This window comes from Eremomyces bilateralis (genome assembly GCF_010015585.1).
Source record: "Eremomyces bilateralis CBS 781.70 unplaced genomic scaffold P152scaffold_11, whole genome shotgun sequence".
In the NCBI taxonomy this organism is placed as follows: domain Eukaryota; kingdom Fungi; phylum Ascomycota; class Dothideomycetes; order Eremomycetales; family Eremomycetaceae; genus Eremomyces; species Eremomyces bilateralis.
This window is the reverse complement of record NW_022985077.1, coordinates 376,921-392,754: the sequence shown is the minus strand read 5'-3', so window position 1 is coordinate 392,754 and position 15,834 is coordinate 376,921. Positions and strand designations below refer to the sequence as shown.

Sequence of the window (15,834 nt, the reverse complement as noted above, 5' to 3'; positions counted from 1 at the left end):
GCAACGTCGCCCTAAAATGTGGTATGATGGTACAAATTGTGACCCGCCCGATACGCCGAACAAATGCATGGCCTTCCGCCGTCACCTCCATTTTCCAATCTTTGGGGTGGCGGCAACTCCGTCGCCGTATTGGCATCTTGCAGTACGGTGACCGTCCACTCTCTAATTACGCATCCTCGTGTATTAGAGTTGATGTGTGTCGGTATTGCATTTAGGCGAAAGGAGAGAAGAATCTACGGTGGTCAGCGGAATCATGGCGGAACTGGATTCAGACTGCGGTACCTAATCAAGGCAGGTCGAGGCGTGCTCTGCGACCATCCAAGGTAGAGGATCAATGGCACATAGCCACTAAATACGAATGAGCATCAGAATCATTGGTTATCCAAGGGAATCGTACTAGTGTATGGCGACGCGGGAGATGTCGATGACTTTGGAGATGCGCTCCTGTGATGCGCGGTCAGTTTCTGGCTCTGGGTAGCGGCGCAATGGCAAACCCACCTTTGATTCCTCTGAGAGCTGCATTTTGAATGTGGGAAGTGATGCCGTAGAGCGTGTAGACCTCGGGATGGAAGTGCTTGGAATCGTAGAAAGTATTGTTGGTTGAAGATGTCTCGAACTCTTTGGATATCGAAATGTCATGAAATCCGTGAAGGTCCGTGCGCTACTCCTAAGAAAGTCGCGTGGAGGCAATTGAATTGATGTACGATTGCCTCACCAGTGCACACCCCCATTTCGACCGACAATAAGGAGACGAATCAAACGAAGAGTATCAGAAGATCCATCCTTTTGTACCCATCCATATAGCAGTGGATATCCTTTGAAATAGAACTTCACAATGGCCTCCGGAGCAAGACATTGGTAGGCGTTTCCGCGTCGCGCAAAGAATATGGCTAACCTCCACCAGGGAACAAGATAAAGAGGCCACAGTCTACATCGGGAACCTCGATGAGCGAGTCACAGACAGCCTGGTGTGGGAGCTGATGCTCCAAGCCGGCCGGATAGTCAATGTACATCTCCCCAAGGACCGAGTATCCCAGACGCACCAAGGCTACGGCTTCGTCGAGTTCATCTCTGAAGAAGACGCAGATTATGCCGCCAAGATCATGAACCAGGTCCGCCTGTACGGGAAGCCGATCCGCGTCAACAAGGCGTCTGCCGACAAGCAGAAGAGCGTGGAAGTCGGCGCGGAGCTGTTCATCGGCAACTTAGATCCGATGGTCGACGAGCGCACGCTCCTGGAGACGTTCAGCCGCTTCGGCACCCTCGTGGCGCCGCCGAAGGTCGCGCGCGATGATGCCGGCCTGTCGCGCGGGTTCGGCTTTGTGTCCTTCGCGAACTTCGAAGCCTCCGACGACGCGGTGACGAACATGCACGGGCAGTACCTCATGAACAAGGAGATCACCGTGCAGTACGCCTACAAGAAAGACGGCAAAGGCGGCCGCCACGGCGACGAGGCCGAGCGGATGCTCGCCACCCAGGCGCGCGTGCACAACGTCGAGATCCCCGTCCAGCCGCTCCAAGTCCAACCGCAGATGTTCGCGCCTCCGCCAACGGCAGCGGCGCCGACGATGGGCGGACCGGGCATGGTCCCCAACGGCGCTCCTCCCGGCTTCCCTGCACCAGGCGGCTACCACCAAGCGCCGCCTCATGCACAGAACCGAATGCCACAAATGGCGAATCCGCTCCCGCCACCGCCGTCAGGTCTCCCTGCCCGACCGCCGCCATCGCAGGCGGGGTATGGAGGACCGACGGGGTTCATGCCGCCGGGGTTCAACGCACCGCCGCAGAGCGGGTTCGCTCCTGGAGCGCCGCCGATGGCTCCGCCGCCGGGATTCGCGCCTCCGGGATTTGCTCCGCCAGGTCAGGGGGGCCCGCCCGGGATGCCGCCTGGATTTCCGCCTCCGGGCTACGCACAACGCTGAGGGATGATGGGTTGGATAAGATTGAAGACTACTTATTACTCGGGCTATAAGTCGATACTGTTCGACTGACGCGTAATGCGACGATGCCCTACGTCACAGGCTACGCTCGGCTGCTAGGTGCACATGCGATTTATCAGAGGCATGATGGGGACCAGTCCGAGATGTACGATGGAGTTGTGGTTGGAGCTGTGGTTGCGGGTGTGGGAGGATAACCTTCCAACGGATGAATTGACGAAGAATGGAGCGGCTCCCAATGCTCCTAGAGTGCTCCATAATGTACATAAGAAACTGCACATCGGCGAAGGTATGCTCAACAGCGAGCATGGACTGGTCCTAAGCCAAAAGTCTCACCTCAAATCAAGCTGAGAACAATGAACAAATCCAGCAATCAACGCCCAGCTGAATATAACCAACGCATACCCCATCCTAACCCCATATAAACAAACGAAACCCCACCCTTTGCTCATGAAAACGACACAAATTTCGGATCCCTCGGCGTCCCATCCGGATTAATCCCCCCCTTCTTAAACCGCTGCTCCATGAAGATCCGCCGCGCCTCATCGAACCCGACCTTCTGCTTCCGCATGATCTTTTGCACTGCGCGCTTGCCCTCCTCGTCGAGCCCAGATCTTCCGTCGCCGGACTCGATGTTCGTCGCGAGGTCGAAGTTGGTCGAGTGCAGGCCGGCTTCGACGTCGGAGCGGAAGGAGGAGGGGAGCTGCGTGTATAGGTGGGAGGTGGTGGGGAGGAGGGGGAGCCAGCGGGCGCGGGTGAGGTAGAGGGCTGGGAAGGTTAGTGATGCTAGAGTTAAGATGGAGGAGACGTACCTGTTCCGCAGACGAGGGTGAAGAAAGCGATCGTGTAGAGGAGATACGCCATGGTGGATGTGGCGATGTGCAGCTATCGGTCTTTGGTTGATGATAGGAGTATGGACCCTGCTGATGGCACCGCGATAGGTGGAATAGGTACAGCGGAGGAGTTATGGAAGAGACTCAGATGGTCCTGAAGCTTTAGTAATGTCCGGCAGTCGCCTTACGCCCCTTTGAAGAAACGTCGGCATCGGGCATCCCTCTCGTGGCTTGAACACTCCGTCAGTTCCGGACGTGGGCGAAAGTATTACTTAGCAGTTTAGCACAGCCCTAGCCCAGCCTTGCGTATGGCGTTACTGCCTCGCTGCCTTGTTGCCTTTATGCAATTACAGTTATGCCTGTCATTACATAATCCTATTTTCATGCCTTGCAGCCTCAGGCCCTAACACGGCACGTGCACCGGGGTCGCTTCGCTTGAACTCTTGGCATCGAAATATCGAATCTCACACAGTTGGTGACGACGAACAGAACGACGAATTGATCCTCAGAAGCCCAATCCATCCACTTCACCATCCCGCAACCATGTCCTTATCTACCGATCTCCTCTGGGAGGTGACCCGTGAGTAACCCCCATCGAACCGAAAACGGCCTCGATTCTAACCCACAATGCCAGGCAACAACAGCGCCTTCCTCGTCAACCGCCGAACCGGCGGCGGCGCCCGCTTCTCTCGCGATCCCTTGAACCTGACGAACGTCTACTCCCGAAAGGCACGCGCGCTCTAATCCCTCGATAGCGAGTCATTTGGCGGGTTTGCTAACTTGAAGCACAGTATGAGGGTTCCATCAACGAGAAGGCCTTCGGCGTCCAGCCCGCCGCGGAAGGCGGCGTTGAAGTCAGCGTGAAGAAGGCCGGCAAGGCGAACAAGCCTGCCTCCGCTCTGCAGACGTCGACGATCGGGAAGGGGAAATCCACCCGCAAGTCAGTCACCCCTCGACAATATAACCACCCCACCCGTCCTAACGGCGATACTCGAAAATTTCTGAGAAGGGTTGTTGTGGAATGTGGATGTGCGCCATACTGACCCCGCGACAGGACCTACCAGAGCATCGTCAACAGCACCACCAAGCGCCACTACCGCCCCGACCTCCGCGCCGAGGCCGTCGCCCGTGCCAGCGCGATCCGCCAAAGCCAGCGACCGAAGAAGGCGACCCCGGAGCGCAAGCTGAGGGGCCGAAAGGCGGAGAAGGCGGCTGAAGTGGAGGCGTAAAGTAGAGATGAACAAAGATTGAGTGGAGATGCGCATATGGTGATATGTGGGAGATGGGAGGGGAGCCCTGTGTATGGAGGGTTGGGCGGGAGTGATTTGACCGTCATTCGGAGTTAGGGGGCCTTGACTGAGCCGAATAAAATCAATCATACGTTTTCTGAGATGGGTGGAGTATTTGATGTTGGGAGATGTCTTTGTTCATTCTTCTGTTGAGAAGGCTGTTGCACGCGTGCACGGTTAGCTACCCAAAGCCGACTATCCACCGTTGCCTATGAACGCCCTTGACAGATGTACACAATACTGTCTTGCATGCGGAAATCCAAGGGCACCGTTCCCGTGCTAGGGCCCAACAATCCCGTGGCAAACCCTGATATCGGCCGAGTCACAAGCAGTGCGCCCATGATATCTCACCCCTACTTTCCCATATGCCAATGACCGCTCTCCAAACCCTAAAAGTCCTTATCCGTCCTAGAATATCGCCCTCACTTATTCAACCCAAACCGCGAACTCATCATCGCAAACGCATCCTGCTTATACGACTGACTCGGCTGCAACGGCGCCACCTGTCCCTGCATCACCTTCTCCAGCAAAATCGCCCCGTGCTCCCGATCCACCCGCCCGTACTTCTTGTTCCGCTGACTCACGTCGTAGAACTCGTCCGGCGTGTCACTCTGCATCAGCGCGACCGTCTGCACCAGCTCGTCCAGGTTTTCCTTGAGAATCGGGTTGCCAAGGCCATCGACGAAGTCGACGAGGTGCTGCACGTCGTTGGCGAGGGTTTGGATGGCGGCGGGGGAGATTCCCCGGACGGAGGAGTCGAGCGGGAGGGAGAGGATGCTGGTGGCAGCGTGGGAGAGGGCGTCGAAGTAGATGAGTTCTTTGATTTCGGTGGGGAGTCCGAGGAGCGCGGAGTGCATGGAGTCGTCGAGGTAGCGGGTGAGTTCTTGCATGTAGTTGCTGACTTTTTTGCGGCCAGGAGGGGTTCGTGTCATCCTAAATAGATGTGATTAGCTCTTGGCTATACGGTCTGAGCTAGAGGCGGAAGACTTACCAGTCGTATTCTGCTGTCTCGATGAGGTCGTCGATCTTCGAGTTCACAAGCTCGAATATCCGCTTTTCAGCCGTCTTCCGTCCTTCTCTGAACCTTTCGGTCGCTTGTAGGATGACTGGCCCGCTGGCAGACTGTGATGAACGAGCGTCAAAAAGCAAATTCTGCAGCTCTTCACAAGCGGTCTCGAAGTGCTCGAAGTTCGTAAGGATTTGGACGACTTGGCCGGGATATTGCGAGCTGAGTCGATCCACCAGCGTCTGGCACACCTTGTCACACAATAGCTCGTCCAGTGACTACAGCTGTTAGCGAGATTCGATGCAAGGCACAGGTGAGCGTACCCTTTTCAACGTCTCGTCGATCACGTTGGCTCGTTCGAACTCATCGTCCGAGAAAAGATAGATTTGGTTCAGGAAGTTGCGGATGTCGATACAACAGAGGGGGTACATTTGAGAGAATGGTAGCACACAAGGAAATCTGCATCTCCGCGTTAGCGCTCAGAAATGCCCACATCGCTGGGAAATCATACTGGAGGTCGGAACGATCGGTGTCCGGATTATACCAGCTGACTTCAACCACTTTGTCATACTCTTCCAGGGTATTGATCGGCATTGGCATATAGTCGTCCGTCGTCACAATCTACATAGTGTCAATGGCAGATCCGTCCCACAGCGAACAACGACGTACCTCCTCAAAGTCTTCGCTGAATTTCCGCTTCAGCAATTTCGAGTAATTGTCGAAAATAGTAAGGACAAGTGAATGGAGAGAGGACGTCGCATATCCCCATGTCTATACACAATCAGCGGTTTACTCGGTCAATACCGTCGCAGTGGTCACTTACATCCACGGTTTGGATGAACAGAGCCACTCGTCCCTTGATTTTGAGCAAGGTCTCATCCTTATCGACGTCATGAAGGTTATTGGAGATTAATGTGATCGCGGCACGGCACATCGAGTCCCATAATTCGTCGACCTGCTCCTGTTAGTATGACAGCAGGAGTATCAGGAGGCCATCTTACATCCACTCCAGCTCGCAAATTATCCGTCTTCATCATTGTCGCTCTCTCCAGAATGGCGAAGCCGGCAATGCCCTCGAGAATACTGCTCAAATCGGCGACGTCCTCGTCCCGGAGATTTAACGCCGTCGGCACCAGCAGGTCCTTCTGTCTCCGTCTCGTCGCCGCGTACTCCGCGCGGAACTGATCGTATCGACCAAGCGTCTCGTGAATATGCACCGCTTCATAGAGCGGCGAGAAGTCGATCTGCACGTCCGTTTCCTCGTTGTTCAAGATGTCGAACTCGTCCATCTCGTCTGCGACGAGCTCCACGGCCGAATTGAGGCCGTACTTCGCCATGTAGTCGTCCTGCTCCGTCCGCTCTTTCATCCGCTCCTTACGCATCTCGGTATGGTAGAACGCTACCTCCCCCAGATACTGCGATGCCTCGCGGATGCGGAAAAGCCAGGTGTTCAAATCCGTCATGACCGCCTCCGCGATGAGCTTCTGCGTCGCCGGTACCGACTTCTCGATGATCTCCGCTATCTTATACCGGCTGATCTCCCGCAGATGCACGTTCTGCAGCTCCTCCAGCGCGCGCAGCGCCGCGTAGTGCTTCTTCTTCGCCAGCAGGTCGTGCACCTGGTTCGCCAACTGCAGCACGTCCAAGCACGCGTTCAGCGCCTTGGTCGCGTCGTCGATGTTCTCCCGCACGCTGCGCGACTCGACCAGCGCCTTCTTCTGCGCGGCCAGCTGCTCCGTGCTCGACTGGATCGTCTCCGTGAGCCCGAGGATCTCCGACGTCAGCTCAGCGGTCCCCTCGCGGATGCGCAGCAGGTCATTGACGGACTTCACGAAGTCTTGGTGGTTTGTGCTGCACATGCGCTCGATTTCGGTCTCGCGGTCGGCGGCGAGGGCATCGAAGTGGTGGAGGAGGCGGCCGGCGCGATCGGGGGTGCGGGCATCTTTGATGATGGGGATGAGTTGGTCGACATAGTCGGTTTCGGAGGAGGTGAGGACGATCTAGATGGATGTTAGCGAGGGAGGAAGGGTTTGGGCCGTATATTCGTACCCGTTGGACAATTGGCGCCAGGTCAGCGTGAGCAATGGCCGCTGGCATCGTGTTGAGACTGTTGCGGAGCGGTTCGATAGTGGGATGGTCGGTATGGTGCAGGCTATAGTCGTGCAAGCATTGGTCGATATGGTATCAAAGGCCGTATAATCCTTCCAGGCCCGGTAGAGCAGGTCTTTAATACCCCATGCGTTAGAATTCTGTGAAGTGCTGGAGTCAGATCTGCCGTTCACCACCCGATGTTCACATAGATCTACCTTGCTACAGCCTACGCTGAGGTCGAGCTCCCGAATGTATGAGATCTGAGTGACGTTGAATAAAGCCCCGATGGAAGGAACACCATCCAATCATGGCACGTGAGCTATACTGAAAGGCGTTAGTCCCAGGCACCACCAACCACGGCTGACGGCACAGGCCTACACGCTAATACAGGGAGCATATCAGAACGGACAACATACCTTATCAACAATCCCATGCGGACTATTGTCAAGCTGGATGAATGGATACGTGTGTGAATGGATGCTCAATGTTTCTTCTCCAGAAGCTGAGGCGGAAATGGGAAATTCTGTGGGTTCCTGGTGAATTGCTACCCGGAGGAATTATCAAAGATTATATATGCGATATGATAAAGGGTCAAGCAAAGGGGATAGATGTTATCGATCAATGATCTAGCAGTTTGATTGTCTACAGTCTATAATTTTCTATATGGATCTCTCTACGCTTCATTGGCCCCAACAATGCTGTTCAGCCGATGTCCTAGAGATGACTTCTGCCAGGTCTGACACTGAACTGCCCTCAAAGAATGCATACTGCAAACGTATTAGATAGTTTTGTCCGTACTGCAGGCTTGTAGAGCCTGGACATCGAGTGATGGATCTGGTAAAATCTCTAGTCCTCTGACGGCCTCGGACGGCGGAGGAGACATCACAAATCCAGACTGAAATCCTCGGAATTCCCGAGTCCACATTGAGGCACTGGGGTGCCATGCTAATGCTGAACTCACTGCTCTAACTGCTCTAAATGTTACCTGTACCTTGTGGAGTAATCCTGCGGGGGTAGGCGTGTAGACTGTAGATTTGTTATCCACGATCCCATGGGCAAATCCAAACTGCACGTAATTCTGTAATCCACAATCGCAATATGACTCAGCCCAGAAATCGCAAGCCTTCCGCTATTTCACTTTTCCGGGGGATCTTCAATCACTTTCCGTCCAGTATTTGTCCTCGATCCTCCAGCCAACCAGCGGTCCAGGGATAATGACGTAACAATAACTGTGATTCAAGTGAAGCAATTGGTGGAAATCGTAGCGCTAAACCGAAAAGCGTCAGGTGGTGGATGATTGGATGATGCGATGTAGTTGGAGATGGAAAGAGCGGTGAACTACTGCGCAGTGAGGAAGTTGCGATGAGTAGTTCGTGGGGAAAACCGGGGACGGTGGCAAAGTTGTAGCGCTGGCCATGGAGAGGGATGCATGTGTCCTGCAGCGGGAAGGAGCGACCCGCCCCTGTGATCGCCAGGCAACGACGCATATGCCGCCGCAGAGCCTCCGATTTCGTATATTCGTCGAAATTGTTCCTATAGCTGGTCAGTAGAGCAATGACTGATATCCTTCCCAAGTTTTCGCCTTCAATAAACTGTTTTGGTCGGGTTATTCACTCAAGTCGTGTCGAGTTATCGATAGCAAGCCTATTCTGATACTGCACCGTTGGATTCCCAACCTGCGTCCGCCCCAGCGAACTTCATTCCGTTCAGTTCACTCCATCCACTCCACCACCCAACTCTCCCACTCTCCATGACTATCGCCAACTCAATCTGCACCAATTTCTGAAGACTCGCTTGAAGATAATTGGCCGCATTCGCACAGGGTTGTGACGGTTTGTATGGTCCCCTGGGAAGGCAGAGGAGTATATATAAAACTTCTCCACCATCACTCCCTCTGCTTCCTCTCTTCCTCATCCGACTCTCAAATCCTCTTCCTTTCGCGAGACTGAAGCAGCTTTTCTTCTGAAGCATTAATTTTCTTCTCTTCTTGCCTTTCGCACCCTTCTCTTCTCTTCGGTTTGTGGAAGCATCAGTGACTTCAACTTTCTTCTCTTCCAACCCACCTTCGCTCCACTTCAACTTCACTCAACTCATCTTATCAGATTTCTAGATAAGGTCTCACCGTTGCCTGGTAAGTCGTCAGCCTATCCTTCAACACATGCCCGCCCCTTTTCCTCCATGTGATTGCCACAGCGCAATACCGTGTGTCTTCCCAGAACTCATTTAAAACTCACTCCACTCACCACTTTCAACTTTCAACCTCATCGCACCCACTTCACAATCTCATTATCCAGAACATACCTCGAAACCTCACTGATATCACTCGATATGGTTCGCATGCAGACACTCATCATGTCTTCTTCGCCTTCTCATGATCAGCCTCTCGCTGGCCCCTCGCGGTCCAGTCCGATCACTGCTTCGGACTCTGCTACCTACTACGATGGCCGATTCTCTGACCTGACTTCGCCGGACACCACGTTCAACGTGTCCAATCGCAGCACCACCGTTGCAAAGCTCATGGCCGGTGGTGTGCCCATCTCCGCGGGGCTCAAGGTCGCCAACGTAGCTCCTGCTCCTGTCTGCCACCCCAACGAGCTCCGTAAGTTCCGTGAGAAAGTCGCTCCCACTGCTGCACCCGAGAAGTCCGCGGCCAAGTCTGCTGAGTTCAACATGGACCTTCTCACCGAGTCCATGAAGGTACTCGATATCGGCTACAAGCTCAGCAAGGATCGCGTCTTCAACCACAAGGAGACCTTCGAGCGCATGAGGCGCATTGATGCCATCGCACCCGAGCATCGCCACTACACTGGTCGTGCGGACAACGTCTTCGATCTTCTGGCATTCAGCGTCACCGGAGCTGGCGACGATGCCGTTATGAACATCTCTCGCGCATTCGAAATCCACTGCCCTAAGGGAGAGGAACAGGACTTGGTTGCAACTCTTGAAAAGGTCAATTATCTTTTTTTTCATCCTTTTTTCCTGGCTGTGGGCTGTTCCCCGGCAATGTTCACTTTTCCCGTCAAAATTGAGTCACTTTCCCCCGGCCATTCCACTTTCTTCTCGGAATCTTTTGTGTCGTGGCGGGTGAGCTGAATTCCGACATGTCTTGGCCTCAAGCAGCACACCGATGGTGCCCGCCTGCCTTTCACTTTGAAGGGTGCCGAGTCGCACCCTAGTCGTCATTTTGAGTCATTTCCAAGTCGTGCCGCAATTCGCTTCCACCGCAATGTTTGGTTCCGGGACTGACATGTCATGCAGCATTCCAAGGCTTTCCCGCTTGGAAAGGCTCTCGTGCCGTCTTACCCTCCTGGTCTTGTCACTTATGAGTTCGATGGTCTTGCGGAAGCCGAAGTCGCCTTTCGCGTTGCGAAAGAAACCATTGCTGGGTTTGGTCCGGAGAAGCAATCCAAGTTCGGGGTGAGCTACATTGACCACGCCCTTCTCCATGAGAAGGAGAAATATTCGTGCAACAAGAAGGCGGTTGATGGCCAGCTTGTTCTGTTTATTCAGTTGACTGGGAAAGCCTCCACTGTTGAGGAGCGTGGTGGTGAAGCCGCTGTGTTCAATCGAGCATGCCAGCTGCTCAACCAGAACTTCCACAAGCAGGGCCGTGCTTGTGCCATCCGCACGGGCATGCTGCTTGGAGAGGAAAAGCGATCGCTTCTTTTCCGTGTCGAATTCGACTCGATGATGAATTGGCAGTCCGCGCTTGATTCTTTCAATGCTACTGCTGGTCGTGCATGGGATATTGGCCATTGCACCAGTGATGTGAGATTCGTTTTCCATATTCCACATTCCACACACTGACAATTGATAGGATCTCAACATCCTCTTTGATCAGTGGACCGGCGGTCAGGAAGGTCTCTATGAGGCTGGAATCCGGGGTGTCCGAGAGGTGCAGTACCAGGAGGCTGAATTCATCAAGAACTACAAGCCTTCACCGCCGCGTCGAGCTCGCGCTCCTCGCCCGTTGGCTCCGGTTCTTCAGCCGCTTTTCGGTGCTACTCCCGTGGGCCCGTATCTTTCGCAGCAGTCCGGCCACGAGGTGCTCGCTTGGATGGCGTCCATCGCGCCCAAGATTTCGCCTCCCAAATGCCCTCATGCCCCAAACAACGACAATCATGTCTGCATCGATTGCATCCTTGAGGGTCGCGACACGCGCACCACCGTAAGTTTCTCATCCTTTCCTCTAGACTGAGTGCGCATGCTGAGTCTCAAGGTCATGCTTCGCAACATCCCCAACCGTGTAGATGTGGAGCAGTTCATTGATATGCTCAATGAGTATGCCGCGGGTGAATATGACTTCACCTATCTACGCATTGACTTCCACACCAACAACAATGTTGGATATGCGTTCATCAACTTCATCTCTGATGCGGGGTTGTTGAGCTTCCTGTATGGTGTCGATGGCAGGCAGTGGGCTCGCTGGAACAGCAACAAGGTTGCTCGCGTCTCCTACGCAACTATCCAAGGCCGAGACAGCCTGATCCAGAAGTTCCGCAATTCATCGGTGATGTTTGAGAAGGAGGAGTTCCGTCCTCAGGTGAGTTGCTCCAGGAATGCACCCATCCGATCGTGCTAACGCAGTCTCAGCTTTGGTATTCTCGTGAGAATTGTGATGTGTCTCACCCGTTGGGCACCAAGGAGGCCTTCCCTCGATGCAACAATCAGGGTCAACTCAATCGTTCCATTGCGAACGCTGCTCATCAGGGTAAATTCCAAGCTCTTCTTATTACTTGCCTGCATGTTCATTGACCCGCTCTCAGGCTTGTTCTCTCCCAGGAACTCCAATCGCCACCGCCACAGCACCAGCACCAGCCATGCGCAGTCTGTTCATCATCAGGGTCCGGCCCCGATGTACCAGAACGTGTCTCAGTATGACTATGGCAATGAGTATGCCACTCAGAACGGTCATCACGACTTTGGCCAACACGACTTTGGCCATCAGAGCTTCGCTTCTCGCAGCCCTGTCCATCAGAGCTTTGGCCATCACAACTTTGGTCATCCAAGCGTTGGTCAGGCCAACTCCGGTCATCAGAGCTTCGGCCAGCAGAGTTTCGGCCAACAAAGCTTTGGTTGTCGCAGCCCTGGCCATCCGAGCTTCGGCCATCATAGCCCTGACCAACAGAGCTTTGGTCGTCGCAGCCCTGAGCATCGCAGCCCTGGTCATCTCACTCCGGGCCATCGCAGCCCTGCCTTTGGCGACATACATCGCAGCCCTGGCTTTACTGACATGCCCCGCAACACTCGCGCTCATCCTCATCAGAACGGAGGCGCCAATGGAGGTTTCATTCAGCGTCCCCACCGCGACTCTCCCACCCATTGGGGCTATTAACTTCGCAATGCGGGCTGCAGACTGCATCGCATCTGCTCGATTCACTCCGAGTCTTTCTTTCTTTCACTGAAATTTCCTATGGACTTCCATTCCCATCACATTCCTGTTTTCCTTTGACTACTTTCACTGCTCCTGCTTTCCAATCGCTCTTCACGCGGTTTTCCATGCCTGTTCCTCATGACTCCGAGGAATGCCAGGCGTTGTGCACTTGGGTGTCTGAGCTGGATACTTCGGTGAACACCATGTTATCGACCTCTATCACTTCTGCCATATGATGAAGTTTCCCAACAAATTATAGAAGGCGATCGGTGTTTCGGAGTTCCTATTGCGATCCCCCACGGACACCACTCATTCAGCGCACCCCACGCTGATTCATGTTTTTCCTTGCTCTTATCTTCCCATTTCGTTTCAACGATCTTCACACTCATTCAATCTTATCACACATGATGCGATTCTCAGTCTTTTCTGTTTTCTTTCATTTCTTTCGTTACTCGTTTCTCTTTCGTCCACCCATCATGAAATGCACTCTATTTCACATCACTGGCGCACGACGGAAGTTGATATGGCGGTTGGCCTTGGCGTCGGCCATTGGCGTTGAGGAATACGATTGATCGGTGTTGCGGCACTGGGTCGGCTGGGTGGTTGGCGATTCTTTAGGGGGATCCCTGTCGTTGTTGTTGTTCGCACCAAAAGCTAGTTCGCTGATGATCCTGTACGCCTTCGGGTGCTTAGCTAGATCGTTCCTCCCCATCATAGCAATGGAATGGAAGTCCAACCAATCTGTTTCCTGCCTCTTTTGACGTGATATGTGATATGGATGCAGTATCTCGATCGGCAACCAGTGGTTCGTTTGTGTTGGTAAGGTCCTTCACGCAGCCCGGAATATCGATGTTCATTGTTGTGGGAATGCCGACGTTCGTTGTTGTGCTCAGAACTGCATGCTTCCGCGAACAGTATAACGCAGGTTACGTGAACATCCCACCCACGATTGTGGAACGATTTGCTGATGAAAACCCAATCTCGTATCGGCCGCATCTCACACTTTTTGTGCGCTCGTCCCAATATTCGGCCGGGTGGTCGCACTTTTCGCTCGTCTCGCGCTTGTCTCCGCACCTGTGCTGGGTGGCTCACTTGATGCTTGTCTCGCGCTTGTCTCACAATTTTTTTGGTAGGCGGTCTTACTACGCACTCATTTCGTCAGTTTGCTCTATGTTCTTACTCTGCACTCATCTGATTGATTTAGCAACGCGTTTTCACTTCACGCCACTCTCTCAACAAGCCATGTCGGGCAGCGATACCTAACATCCTAGTCCACATAGAGTGATAGGGATATCTCGAATTCATTCCTGCTTCGATTCTGCGCTATGAGTGTCATCGAGCTGATGGGAGTCCTGTCCACTAGTGCTGATTGAGCAACACAATGAAGGGGGTGGCAGTGTAAAATGTGGCGCAGGTCGTTCAAGGGAGTCGATGATGTCGGACTGAAGTGACGGGACCTCAGCCGGGCGAGAATGATGCAGCAATGAGGTATGTGGCGTAGTAGGGGATTAGGGGGGGGCTGCTGTGAGTATCACTATCCTAAGCACAATGTCAATGTTGCTGATTAGGTATGTGGGTATCTGGGAGATGGTATGAGAGCTGGGTGGGTGCTACCATTCCTGATGACTTTGAGGATGATGTGGACGTGAATGATGAGAAAAGAGAGGAGAGTTTGGGAGAATAGAACCGTTTTGGGAGAAGTTCCCTGGAGAAGAGAAGGTTCGTGGAGAAGAGAAGTTCCCTGGAGAAGAGGAGTTCCTTGAAGAAGCGTTGTCTAGATACTAACACGTTCTTCGAGACCGGGGTATGCCGAGACGATCAGGCACACCACATACCAGAGGGAGGGATATGCAAACACAAATGGAGACATGGAGACAGGCGGATCGTCGAAGGAAAGCGGCCATGCGAAGGAGCCGGTTTTCGGACGTTTTGGGGGGGGGCCAGGCGTAGGATTCAGAGCCAAGGAGGTGGGGATGGTATAGCTTTCCATTGTCAAAGAGCTCACAGAAGACCTGGTTGAGTGTTTAACCCCCTATGCAGAACAGGGTCCTAGGGGGTTGGGTGACAAGAAGCCGGATATCTTTTCCTTTGAGCGTCTGTCTCTGCGATAAGGGTGCGGACGCTAAGCCAGTTTGGTATTGAGGGTGGTGAGCTGGGTGCTAGGTTGTAATATCCCGGGGCACGCGTCGATAGAGATGGGGATATCAGCGGATATCGTTGCTAAACAGCAGTTATATGGGCAAATCCGACGGCGGCCTTCATCATGGATTGATGCCTGGCAAAGCAAATCGTGGGACTGGGGTAGGACCCGATGACACGAAAGGCGGTGCATCCAGACGGTAAGGCTCCATCGGCAGACTCACGAACATCGACATGAAGGTCGCTCATCAATATCAAGAGTTTTTAGGGGACACCAGCTGCTCATCTCGAAGGACTGGAGATGTTAACATGGTATCATACGTAAACAGATCTAGATGAGATTGTACTGAGCAGGAGGGTGCAAAGGAGAGAACATAGGAAAGGAAGGAGCAATTAATAATAGAGCAACATATATTATTGTTTACAGTCGCGAGCAGAATCGGATTCCAGTTTTACACTTTGTGACTTTGTCACTTTGAAGTCTTTGATTTGTTCTCACTGCACGGTCCTCCTAACTAGGGGATCTCCTACTTTGTCTTAACTAGTTAGCCCATTCGAGGGGTAGCATTGTAAATCTGTGCGGAATAAAAAATCCCGCTTTCCTAAATTCCATAATTAATCCACCATTTCAACTGAACGATCGCTCTCTTAGACTCATCCAAATCATGTGATTTATTCTTCACAGTACATCATGTTACTTAGGAAATTACATCAGTAATAGAACAGTCATACCTCCATTCTATAGATCTTTTCTACGCATCCTCGTTTTCAAGTGCGTGTAAAATGAGTCATTTTTGCTCTTCAAGCTGCTGGTTTGCTCAGGCATAGCCTCACTGCCATGCAGAATACTAGCACCATCGGTGGGTATCTCTCTAAGCTCCTCTTTATCATTATCAACTGATGTCCTGCTCAGTCCTTGTCTTTCCTCCCCTGCCTCCTGTTGCATAGCTGTAAAATAATTAAGACACGCAATAGTTTTCGGGTGCTGGGAACCGAGCTTCTGCTTGTAGCCATTGGATGCTCTCTGGTAGAGCTCGGACGCCTCCCTATATCGCCTGCGCTTGTGTAAAAGATAGGCAAGGCAGTAGACGGAAGTTAGTGTATCAGGATGATCTATTCCAAGCTCCTTTTCCCTCTCTTCGAGCGCTCGCCGGTTCAGCTTCTC

The 15,834-nt window shown here is 53.1% G+C and overlaps 10 protein-coding genes across 10 annotated transcripts in view; 5 read left to right on the top strand and 5 right to left on the bottom strand.

The window, feature by feature from the left end:
• Positions 1 to 85: 85 nt before the first annotated feature.
• On the bottom strand, positions 86 to 522 carry P152DRAFT_437000 (Tom7-domain-containing protein; the record flags this gene model as incomplete). The annotated part of the gene is made up of 4 exons (XM_033677573.1): positions 86 to 233; positions 283 to 348; positions 398 to 444; positions 499 to 522. The coding sequence occupies 4 exons, from the start codon at positions 520 to 522 to the stop codon at positions 212 to 214; spliced, it is 159 nt and encodes a 52-aa protein (XP_033533641.1). The 3' UTR covers positions 86 to 211.
• A 313-nt stretch (positions 523 to 835) lies between these two features.
• Positions 836 to 1,922, top strand: P152DRAFT_474245 (RNA-binding domain-containing protein; the record flags this gene model as incomplete). The annotated part of the gene is made up of 2 exons (XM_033681309.1): positions 836 to 858; positions 905 to 1,922. 2 exons carry the CDS (start codon positions 836 to 838, stop codon positions 1,920 to 1,922), a joined length of 1,041 nt encoding a protein of 346 aa, XP_033533640.1.
• Positions 1,923 to 1,925: 3 nt separating this feature from the next.
• Positions 1,926 to 2,892, bottom strand: P152DRAFT_458961 (uncharacterized protein). The gene is made up of 2 exons (XM_033679581.1): positions 2,750 to 2,892; positions 1,926 to 2,705 (listed from the first exon to the last, which is right to left on the bottom strand). The coding sequence occupies exons 1-2, from the start codon at positions 2,799 to 2,801 to the stop codon at positions 2,386 to 2,388; spliced, it is 372 nt and encodes a 123-aa protein (XP_033533639.1). The 5' UTR covers positions 2,802 to 2,892; the 3' UTR covers positions 1,926 to 2,385.
• A 343-nt stretch (positions 2,893 to 3,235) lies between these two features.
• On the top strand, positions 3,236 to 4,287 carry P152DRAFT_42008 (ribosomal protein L28e). The gene is made up of 4 exons (XM_033677143.1): positions 3,236 to 3,350; positions 3,405 to 3,499; positions 3,562 to 3,710; positions 3,825 to 4,287. The coding sequence occupies exons 1-4, from the start codon at positions 3,314 to 3,316 to the stop codon at positions 3,997 to 3,999; spliced, it is 456 nt and encodes a 151-aa protein (XP_033533638.1). The 5' UTR covers positions 3,236 to 3,313; the 3' UTR covers positions 4,000 to 4,287.
• On the bottom strand, positions 4,166 to 7,395 carry P152DRAFT_458958 (exocyst complex subunit Sec15-like protein). Its single transcript, XM_033679580.1, has 8 exons — positions 7,115 to 7,395; positions 6,067 to 7,065; positions 5,889 to 6,020; positions 5,735 to 5,836; positions 5,577 to 5,686; positions 5,389 to 5,524; positions 5,051 to 5,343; positions 4,166 to 4,992 (listed from the first exon to the last, which is right to left on the bottom strand). Exons 1-8 carry the CDS (start codon positions 7,160 to 7,162, stop codon positions 4,482 to 4,484), a joined length of 2,331 nt encoding a protein of 776 aa, XP_033533637.1. The 5' UTR covers positions 7,163 to 7,395; the 3' UTR covers positions 4,166 to 4,481.
• A 1,668-nt stretch (positions 7,396 to 9,063) lies between these two features.
• P152DRAFT_41941 (uncharacterized protein) lies at positions 9,064 to 10,297 on the top strand. The gene has a single exon (XM_033677126.1). It carries the CDS (start codon positions 9,485 to 9,487, stop codon positions 10,247 to 10,249), a length of 765 nt encoding a protein of 254 aa, XP_033533636.1. The 5' UTR covers positions 9,064 to 9,484; the 3' UTR covers positions 10,250 to 10,297.
• P152DRAFT_41961 (uncharacterized protein) lies at positions 10,298 to 11,379 on the bottom strand. Its single transcript, XM_033677132.1, has one exon. It carries the CDS (start codon positions 10,982 to 10,984, stop codon positions 10,346 to 10,348), a length of 639 nt encoding a protein of 212 aa, XP_033533635.1. The 5' UTR covers positions 10,985 to 11,379; the 3' UTR covers positions 10,298 to 10,345.
• P152DRAFT_383736 (uncharacterized protein) lies at positions 11,274 to 11,875 on the top strand (the record flags this gene model as incomplete). The annotated part of the gene is made up of 3 exons (XM_033675788.1): positions 11,274 to 11,324; positions 11,376 to 11,699; positions 11,750 to 11,875. Coding segments are annotated over 3 exons (501 nt in total), but the record flags the coding sequence as incomplete, so codon positions are not given.
• Positions 11,876 to 13,203: 1,328 nt separating this feature from the next.
• P152DRAFT_41931 (uncharacterized protein) lies at positions 13,204 to 14,049 on the top strand. Its single transcript, XM_033677124.1, has one exon. It carries the CDS (start codon positions 13,305 to 13,307, stop codon positions 13,791 to 13,793), a length of 489 nt encoding a protein of 162 aa, XP_033533633.1. The 5' UTR covers positions 13,204 to 13,304; the 3' UTR covers positions 13,794 to 14,049.
• A 1,179-nt stretch (positions 14,050 to 15,228) lies between these two features.
• Positions 15,229 to 15,834, bottom strand: part of P152DRAFT_488337 (uncharacterized protein) — a gene marked incomplete at its 5' end in the record, with an annotated part of 2,824 nt that continues 2,218 nt past the window's right edge. The window contains one exon of the mRNA XM_033682118.1: positions 15,229 to 15,792. Coding sequence (XP_033533632.1) covers positions 15,409 to 15,792 — 384 coding nt within the window. The remainder of the gene's footprint in view (positions 15,793 to 15,834) is intronic.

Coding starts and splice junctions, on each gene's coding strand:
- P152DRAFT_41941 (XM_033677126.1), top strand. CDS start 9,485: ATGGTTCGCATGCAGACACTCATCATGTCTTCTTCGCCTTCTCATGAT.
- P152DRAFT_458961 (XM_033679581.1), bottom strand. CDS start 2,801: ATGGCGTATCTCCTCTACACGATCGCTTTCTTCACCCTCGTCTGCGGA. Junction 2,706..2,749: donor CACCCTCGTCTGCGGAACAG/GTACGTCTCCTC, acceptor TAACCTTCCCAG/CCCTCTACCTCACCCGCGCC.
- P152DRAFT_458958 (XM_033679580.1), bottom strand. CDS start 7,162: ATGCCAGCGGCCATTGCTCACGCTGACCTGGCGCCAATTGTCCAACGG. Junction 6,021..6,066: donor ATTTGCGAGCTGGAGTGGAT/GTAAGATGGCCT, acceptor TAACAGGAGCAG/GTCGACGAATTATGGGACTC. Junction 5,837..5,888: donor TGTTCATCCAAACCGTGGAT/GTAAGTGACCAC, acceptor GATTGTGTATAG/ACATGGGGATATGCGACGTC.
- P152DRAFT_42008 (XM_033677143.1), top strand. CDS start 3,314: ATGTCCTTATCTACCGATCTCCTCTGGGAGGTGACCC. Junction 3,500..3,561: donor CGAACGTCTACTCCCGAAAG/GCACGCGCGCTC, acceptor CTTGAAGCACAG/TATGAGGGTTCCATCAACGA. Junction 3,711..3,824: donor AAGGGGAAATCCACCCGCAA/GTCAGTCACCCC, acceptor ACCCCGCGACAG/GACCTACCAGAGCATCGTCA.
- P152DRAFT_41931 (XM_033677124.1), top strand. CDS start 13,305: ATGGATGCAGTATCTCGATCGGCAACCAGTGGTTCGTTTGTGTTGGTA.
- P152DRAFT_41961 (XM_033677132.1), bottom strand. CDS start 10,984: ATGTTGAGATCCTATCAATTGTCAGTGTGTGGAATGTGGAATATGGAA.